Below are 9,917 nucleotides of genomic sequence, written 5' to 3' on the forward strand. Positions count from 1 at the left end.
GAAGAAAGTGAGAGGAGTTGTAGTAGTAGTAGTAGTTTTTGTTATTGTTTAGTCCATTGTTTATCAGAGAAAGGAGCAATTTCCCTAGAGAGGGATCTGAAAGGATTGAAAAGTGGGCGGACAAGTTGGCATATTTAATAAATAAATCCAGAGTTTTAAATTTTTTTAAATATTAGGCGCAGGAGTGGCTGTGTGGTAAGTAGCTTGCTTACCAACCACATGGTTCCGGGTTCAGTCCTACTGCATGACACCTTGGGCAAGTGTCTTCTACTATAGCCTCGGGCCGACCAAAGCCACTCTCACGCCTATAATAACTAGGGTATTGTTAGTTTTCATTGATAATAATAAAAAAAAAACTATGTTGGCCCCAGGTCATCTCCAACTGAGCAACTCCATTCATTATCAATCGTTACATGCAGGGCAAAATGCTTAGTGGCATTTCGTCTGTCTTATGTTCTAAGTTCAAATTCCACCGAGGTCGATTTTGCCTTTCATCCTTTCGGGAGTCGATAAAATAAGATATATAAATAAAATAAACACCAATTGAGCCCTGGGATCGATGAAATGGACTAGACGCCTCCCACGAAATTTCAGACCTTATGGCTATGGTAGAAACGACTATCATATTTTACTTCTCAGAGCTCTTGATTTTACTTGCTCCGGTTAATTCCGTTTATCTTCTTGTTCTGAGTTCAAATTCCGCCGAGGTCGATTTTACCTTTCATCCCTTCGGGGTCGAGAAAATAAGTACCAATTGATGTTATCGACGTGCCCTTCCCCCGAAATTGCTGGCCTTGTGCCAAAATTTGAAACAAATATTTCTATGAATCATCCTTAAAGTAAATAAAACTATGAGCATTTTTTTTTTTTCCTAACACAGTAGAGTATGATCTGCAGAAGATTTGGTTGCTATTTCTAGCTTTCAGAACGATTACGTATACGATAAAAGAAGAGTGGTGAATAATCCCTTCATTAAAAACAAGTAAAACTGGATAACTAATTGTAAATTAAGCAAAATAATAACTGCTGCATAGACGGAATGTAGCGTTAAATTGCTTAACGATAATCACTGACTTGTAAAAACTGTGATTGCAAACGGAATAACAAATAAAAAGAAGATAATGTATGATTAATAGTCATGAAGTGTGACTATAAGCGGAATTATTGACTCGTATCGGGGTGGGCTGGTGTGCTTATGAATAGGTGTATATATGTCTGGTAATACTAGCATCCCTTGAAAGCTGGGTTCATCAGCAACAATTCTTTCTCGTCTCCCTTCCTCTGGCACTCTTTCTCTCTATCTTCCCACGCATTCCCAAATAATCTCGGTCTTTCACTCGCTCTAACAACACACATATTCTTTCACTAATAAAGCATGTATCATATTGTATGTATATATATATATATATATATATATATATATATATATATATAATTCATTTTGTCGCCAATATTAATAGTGTTGTCTGTTAGTAATTTTTTTAATTGGATACGGAACAACGGCTACTGCGAAGAGGGCACTAACTCTGCACGAAAATACGCGACAAAGAGAACGAAAGAAACTTAGTAATAAATGGAGAAAAGCTAGAGAGAGGAAAAAGGATTGTGTAATAAAGGGGTGGAAGAGAGATAGGAAAAGAAACACTAATAAAGAGATAGGAGTGAGGAATAGTAATAAAGAAACGCGAGAGAAATAGAGTAAGAAATAAAACGAAGAGAGCGAGGTCTATAGTTATAAAAGAGGAGAGAGAGAGAGAAAGAAACAGTAATAAAGGGAGGGAAGAGAGAGAAAGAAACAGTAATGAAGGGAGAGGAAAGAGAGAAAGAAACCGTAATAAAGGGAGGGGAGAGAGAAAGAAGCAGTAATAAACGAAATTGGGGAGTGAGAGAAAGAAACAGTAATAAACGAAGGTGGGGAGAGAGACAGGAACAATAATAAAGGGAGGAGAGAGAGAGTAAGAAAGGAAGGTGGGGAGAAAGAGAAGTCAAGTAAATTAACTCAAGCCATGGAAGGTGTAAACTTAATCCCTCCGTTTTATCTAAATTACATCGCAAACCACTGCTCAGAAAATACTATTTCATGTTGATTCTTTATTAGTTTTTTTTTTTCACCAATAGAGACCCCGGACAAGTAGGAAATAATTTATTTCTAGATTTATTTACGTCTTTTTTATGCTTTAATTTCTAACTGAATCTCACCAGTTGTTGACATTGCCTTTTCACTTTATAATCCGTCTCATTGAACACATTTCGCCAAAACTATAATATTTACCTCGGTTTTATTATTGGGCTTTTATTTTTGGCAAATATCAATTATATGAAGTAAGTTCTTGTTTAATATCATTAACTACTATTTTCTTTTCTGATCGTCCATCCGTCTTACTACAGCTTTCTACCGTCCAGCATCAGTTTTATTTCGATTGCTGTTACCTTGAAAGGAGGACATATTTCTTCCCTATATTTTTTAAATTAACATCAACAACACAATACCAACCTGTCGTGCAGGTGAAAGAAAAAAAAACAATTGAAATTATTGAGAAGATAGCAAACCAGCAGAAGAAAGTCGTTAATCTTCCTCCTGTTAATTATGTAAATATTCTATTTTTATTTTAACTTATTTCATATTCACCCTTCTACGAAACGTCCAATGCAGAATACTTGAAGAAATTTGTAATCGAATTTTGCTGCTCATTTTCTGAAATAGAAATAATTCTAACGATAATTTAATGTTTCTCAAGACAGGAGGAAATTTGACACCAAGAACATCCGACAGTTCGTTTGCTTCCGAAATTATTTACTCGTGTTTCGTTTTTGTTTTCTTTTAAATTTTTCTATATCTACTGGACTATCCGAAATTAGACATGACTTTTTCCATGGGTGTTTCGTGGTTCCTTCCAAGCTTTCATTGCTTTACTGCTGCTGATAATTTAAAGAAACGCGTCTGGATGTCTTGTGTACCACCACTGAATGTTTCTTGATTCCAAATGGCCTGACATGGATCGCCCTCTCTTCTGAGTCCTCTCTATTTACTGACGAACATCGAAGCTGCAAGTGCTACCTATAATCCGTCCATCATTCCGTCACTTAAAAACCTCATTTTGTTGGGGGTTTTGCCACTATCAATTAACCAGCCTTCAATATGGATTTATAATGAAACAAATCATGTAACGAAACTAATGAGAATCATTTGTAAAATCTAATTAATCGGACCATATTACTTATTTACATTTCTTATTTATTTATTCTCCTTCGTCTTCAACGAACAACCTTTCCACATACCAAGTTGTAAATGAATAGTCAACTATAATTAGATATTGTAACAAACATACCAGCTACTGCATTGCTGAAGGAAGTGTTCGTTATATAAATGCTCGCTCGAGCCTGTAAGCTTCAGCTTGTTTCTACTCAACCTCCTATATTACACACCATATTCAGTGTCCCAACCAAGTTTTTAAAAATCGTCATCGTACTGTTTGCATGAAAGTTATTCTTTTGAATAACTTTTACAGTTCCAAGGCGCTATCTTATATTGACAGTCTAATACACACACTAACGAGTTTTTCTAGATAGTGTTGGTATTATCTCTACTGATCAAAATCTGTTATGGTTTAAGTCGGAATATATACAAATATACAAGAAGAAGTGTGTAACATTGACTTGTGAGAAAGAAACTACGTTGTCCAGTATCATTTGCAGCAGGCTTTTACAATGAAGTTTGCCATGTGGAAGAAATCCTCCATGTGGATTTTATTTGGAGGAATGGTGATGTTTTTCCTGTCATTAAGCACTTGTTTCGCCTATCTACTGGCCGGTGTCTACCACCGGTGGCAACTCGACAGGTAAGTTTCCAACTTGTGTACATTTACTTGTTTTCGGCTTCTTTGTGACTACCAGAACCTCAGTATGTTTTCTAATATATATATATATATATAAAGAATGGTGGCAGCTGATGAAGGAAACGTTCTCTATGTGGCCTGTGTGTTTTCTGTACTCTGTTTATCATTTTGTCCACGTTTTGTTTTGCATTGTCCTGTACCCAGATATGCATCTATATATACAGGTAGATGTAAGTATGTATATATGCATATACTCATTTATTATTTATATATATGTATATATATATATATATGGCATAGCTGATTCAAGGACTTTGAATTTTTTATGTTTTTCTCCTCCAATTAACAACTCAACACTAACATACTTTGCATTCAGTTTAATATGCAATCTTTCCTGTATAGGAAAACCTGCTGACATTCGTAAGTTTTTAATATATAGTCCTTTACTAAGGCGACGAGCTTACAGAATATGCTTAGTGGCATTTCGTCCGTCTTAAATTTCTGAGTTCAAATTCCGCATTTTTTGCCTTTCATCCTTTCGGGGTCGATAAAATAAGTACCTGTTGTACACTGGAGTCGATGTAGTCGTCTTATCCCTTCCCAAAATCTCCTGCCTTATGCCAAAATTTGAAACCTATATATAGTCATTTACCGTTACAGAACACGAGCAAACTTAAAAGGTGGCACAGAGATTTCATACCGTTAAAATATATATATATTAATTTTTCTGGTTTTAATTGCTGGACTATGGCCCTGCTCGGTCATACTACCATCGAGGTTTCCCTCCCAGTTGACCCTAGCTCTCTCGGATCGACCTCGAAAAACCAAATTGACCTCGTCGTGAAGGGAGATAACCATTTTGCTTGATCTTATCTGACCCGGGACGAAACGATGTAAAAAGACAAATACATTCCAAGATAGATATGGGCAAAATGCTGAAATGCACACGCACACACATGCTGTTTTGCCTCAGATCAATCTTTATGTATAGACAGTCCACCCGTAACTAACCTGTTGTTTCAATGGAACATTAGATAAGCTTCAACTGTCGGCTACCTTACCCAATGTCTCATTTTTTTTTTTTGACGGTGCTAGGCTATTTCTAATTGACCGAACGATCTCGACGCACACACATCGACTGACTTCAGCTCTACATAATTCTTCACCATTTTTAACCATCGTCGTAAGTTTAGGACTTTTAGAGGTTATGTTTTATGGTATGATGCATTTCCTATCGCCAACTCTTTGCAAGTCGCTCTTTACAATGCAGTCTATGCAATTAGTTGACTTATTGCTTAAAGAGATAGTCATAGCTTGAATGCCTTAATGCTAAACAATCAAATGGTCAAAGCAAGTCTTAGAGCTGTCACTTGTCCCGAATATATTGCAGAGTGACATGATTTTTGTCCTTGGGTAGCAACTGTTATGTGCTTCAGTTGACAAGAATTATAATTAAAACGAAAGATAGCCCTTATTTGCTTACCCTTAGAAAGTGTGAAAAACGGCTTCAAACTTTGCTTTTGTTACATTTATTCAAACCCCCAAACAATCCTCTCAGCACATGGCTATGATGCTCCCCCACTACTCCTGTTCATGATCAGAGATGCACATATTGTCGGCCACTAAGGGACCTGCTCTAGTGGTTATGGTCAAGTAACTAACAAGCAAATCTGTGGTATTGAGCAGAATATTTGCTATAACAAGATTTCTGCTTCAGCAACTCAGCACTGAATCTGTCTGAAATGTAATGGAAAATAGGTCAGTTTTAAAATATTGATGTCCAGGTGACAAAAGCAAAGTTTGAAGGGAATAGTAGTCATTTCCTTTAATTTCTAGACAGAAGTAAATAGGAATTTTACACTTACTAACCAAAGACAAAAAAAGATTTAATTTTCTTTTGATGTTATTTAACTGTTGAATTCCTATGTTTCGAGTCATATCGAAGGAATGCCTGAATGAATCTGTTTGCATAATTAAGTAGTGGCTATATTCATTTCCCCCCCATTTTAAGAGATTAGTTTAAATACTTTAACACAAGGATTTTAATACAATGCATTTATTGTCCGTGCCAGTATAAGAATTACTCAGTCTAATAAACCAAGCATCTAACATTAGTTTTTAACCTGTTTGGAAATGGATCCACCTCAGCCAACCTGAGAACTTTTATCAGCTTGAAAGAGTGGTGCAGATTCCCTATATATAATTGTCTAGTTTGCTTTATAGAGTATAGCTGTTCTGAAACTTAGTTGCTGTTCAAATTAACAAACGATCATTAGTATAACATTATTCAATGTCTTCCTTTTCTTAAACTATTTCAAGTCTTTGAAGGAAACTTGGTTGCTATTTCTGATTGTTCCAGCTACTATGTAGGTTGAATAATGGTAGTTTCTAAGTGCACTAGATTTTGTTTTCATGTTCCACAAAAAGCTAGTTCAATTGGTAGATGGTAGAGTCCATATGGCTATAAGCCACACTGAGGTACTAAAAGACCCAGACACCATTCTACAATTACATCTCTTCATGAGTAAATGGGGGTGCTTCTACCAGCTTAGAAAAAAAATAATGGAGCTCCTTAACTCTTTAGCATTTCTACTGGCTATATCCAACCCAAATATTCTTCCTGTTTTATATCCAAATTAGCCAGATCTGGCTTCTTATACCTATCCTAGAATGCCATTCCTAAACTAAAGAGATCTCATCATTGAAATCTCAAAGCTACAAAAGAACACATGTAATTCAAAATAATGTAGATATATAAGCATTCTATTTGATAGGGTCATCTGACTGCTAAAGGGTTAAATAAACCTATATAAATTCTAAGGAGAAGGTTATTGTAGCTAGAAAACCTCTGATCATAGATCTGATCAGTAGTTAAACAAATTTGAGCCAATTTAGAGTCAAACCTCCTTCAAACTACATCAGCTGCAACAAGATGAATTTAAGCATGTCACACCGAGGATAATAGAAGTCTCCAGAATATAACATCTGATACGGTCTTTTGTTCAGCGTAGAAGTAAACAGGAAAGTCTTGGTTAGAGATGGGTGAAATGTGTCCAAAAATCTCCTCTTTGGTCTTGGGTTGATGCCATGAAATGTTTTGAACCTTCATGAGAGGCTTTGTGTATGTACCATCAAGGCAATCTTGAAACTCCTTCTTCATGGTCTGGGTGTTGACTTTCTAGAGAAGGTGGCTCTCTACTGTCATTAGGAGGGCCAGCTTTGTTGACTTTGAGTTACTTGATTGCCAGATGTTTTGAAGCTTGTTACAGGCACCCTAGGCTTGTCTCTTGCATGTCAGAAAGTCTTTCTTTCTGTCTCTTGCATTGAGACCTGAGGTACTTAAAGTTACTTATCTCCTTGAATTGTGTGCTGTTAGAACAATTTTGCAGCTGGCTTTCATCTTTACTGTTGGTCGTGTATTCCATATTCTTTGCATTGAGAGACAGACCAACTTTGACTGCAGCATTCTCAAGGGATATTAACTAGTTTTGTGCATCACACAGTTGATGAAATATGAAGGGAAATATTATCAAGATAGACAAGGACATTGAGATACTGGATCTGCTAGCATCTTGATCTCTTCTGCTTATAATGGTGAGAGCTTTGGCTTATATGGGGGTCAGAACTTTGCCTGAGGATGTAGTCCTCAATTGTCACAAAGAGAAAAAGTAGCTGGGATGTCTCCTTGGAGGATACTGGCAGTCACAAATTCTCTAAGTTGGATCATCATCATCATCATCATCCATTTTCCATGCTAGCATGGTTCAGATGGTTTGATCAGAGTTGGTAAGCAAGAGAGCTGCACCAGGTTCCGGTCTGATTTGGCTTGATTTCTATGGCTGGATGCCAACCACTTTGCAGAGTGTGTTGGGTGCTTTTTTTTATGTGACACTCTCACTTATGCTTACCATATTTTACTGTTCTAAGAGGTGAAGGCATCATTGGAGAATGTAATTGATGTTTTCACCAAAGATTCTTTCCTATGTGCTTCCAAACATTTTCTATTGACTGATATCAAATTAACTCCCTTACTTACTTTTTAAATCTTCAGCACCCTCTACAGGGAGACTTCATCGACTAATTGCATGAATAACATGTAATAACCTGCAAAACTCTGACAACCAACAGCATCGACAAACTAACAAGAAATCTTCTTCATGGTCTCTCCAATAAGCTCCCTTTCCGGCACCACACAAAAAGCATTCTTGCTGGTTCCACACAAATGCACCCATGCAGGTGCCACATGCAAAATTCCCCAATGCACTTTGTAAAGTGTTTGGCTTTAAGAAGGGCATCCTACTGTAGAACTCATGCCAAAACAGAATTGAAGCCTGGGCAGCTCTCTAATGGGTCAGCTCCTGTCAAACTGTCCAACCTATGCCAGCATAGAAAACAGACACTAAATGATGATGATTACAGCAAAGGAAACATGAGCAAACACTTGATCAATGACAGTCCAGTCATGACCCTCTGGAAGTCATTAACTAACAGCGTCAATCTCACTGATCTCAGCTCAGTCTTTCTAGGATTGCAAAGGCCATGGTTACTACTCTCTTTGTTTGTCCAAACCTCTAGGTTTGGAGGAAGATACTCGTGGCAATGAATTTATAGACAAATCCATAATTGATTGATATTCTGTAATTTTTCTCCACTTTGACTGATTTGGTGGAAATCTTCACCACCACTACAGCTGTGCAGTATTTATTCCTGTCGGTTCTAGATCCTTTTATATCAGTGTTTCTCAGTAATTTTTTTTTTACCTGTGGACCCCTTTGATTCCTGTTTTATTCAGATGGACCCTCCTAGCCATTTGATGTTTTAAGCCGATGGACTGGCTCCTGTGCAGATGGCACGTAAAATACACCATTTCGAGCGTGGCCATCACCAGTACCGTCTGACTGGCCCTCGTGCCGGTGGCACATAAAAGCACCCACTACACTCTCGGAGTGGTTGGCATTAGGAAGGGCATCCAGCTGTAGAAACTCTGCCAAATCAGATTGGAGCCTGGTGTAGCCATCTGGTCCACCAGTCCTCAGTCAAATCGTCCAACCCATGCTAGGATGGAAAGCGGACGTTAAACGATGATGATGATGATGATAGTATTAGAAACTGTATAAAAAGAATTTACCCTTTAGCATTCAGACTACTTTTTCAAATATAATGCTTATTCAATTTTTTTTTTTTTATTAATTATGTATTATCTTGTACCTTAGAGATTTTGAAGATGTAATTGTTTATTTTTAGAATGACATTGTAGGGTAGGTATGAGATGCTGGATATGGCGAGTTTGAGCATAAAAGAGATAGACTATTTGGGCCAGATATGGTTAGTTTACGATATTTTGTGTATTGTAGAAGTATAACCAATTTATTGCACAAATTTTGCCACCAAAATCTTATGTGTACCTCCAAGGATCATATGGATCCTAGTTATGAACTACTGCTCTAAGTGGATGCAGCGCTTCTGAATGGATGGAAGAGAAGCCAAAAGTTTTGTGCAATGGTTAATACATCCATCATGGGTACAGAAAATGCAGGTTGACATCCTTTGGATAGCCATTGACCTTTTCACCATTCAAGGGGTTTTTAACCTAAAATACTACTTATTATTTCTAGCTGTATCCACTTCAAAACTAACTCTTAAAAATGATTAATTTCACATTTTCTCAGAGCTTCTACATTTTACATGCAGACAGACTGTCTTTACATGCAATATTATGCAAAACTGTTGTGTCTGGGGTGAGTCATTTTTTTTATTGTGCCTTAAAAATTAACACACTCACCGTTACAACTTCCACTTATTTTTATTTTCCTAAAATTTTCGTTGCGTCTTGCAACCTTTTCGATAGTCTTGACACAACGAAAATTTTAGGAAAATAAAAATAATAAGTGGAAATTTTAACGGTGAGTGTGTTAATTTTTAAGGCACAATAAAAAAAATGACTCTCCCCAGACACAACAGAATATGCTTCAACACACGAAATCACATAAAAAATCTTGCAAACCAAATCCAAAAACGAAATATTATACAAAACACTATTTGTTAAATGCACCGGTCTTGTGGGGCTAGACAGACCTGTTG

General features: G+C 36.9%; 1 protein-coding gene across 1 annotated transcript in view; it reads left to right on the forward strand.

Moving 5' to 3' along the window:
* Window positions 1-1,932: 1,932 nt before the first annotated feature.
* Window positions 1,933-9,917, forward strand: part of LOC106876511 (uncharacterized) — a 16,225-nt gene continuing 8,240 nt past the window's right edge. The window contains exon 1 of the mRNA XM_014925088.2: window positions 1,933-3,839. Within this exon, the coding sequence (XP_014780574.1) occupies window positions 3,709-3,839 (131 nt within the window). The 5' untranslated portion in view covers window positions 1,933-3,708. The remainder of the gene's footprint in view (window positions 3,840-9,917) is intronic.

This window comes from Octopus bimaculoides, chromosome 23 (genome assembly GCF_001194135.2).
Source record: "Octopus bimaculoides isolate UCB-OBI-ISO-001 chromosome 23, ASM119413v2, whole genome shotgun sequence".
Taxonomy (NCBI): Eukaryota; Metazoa; Mollusca; class Cephalopoda; order Octopoda; family Octopodidae; genus Octopus; species Octopus bimaculoides.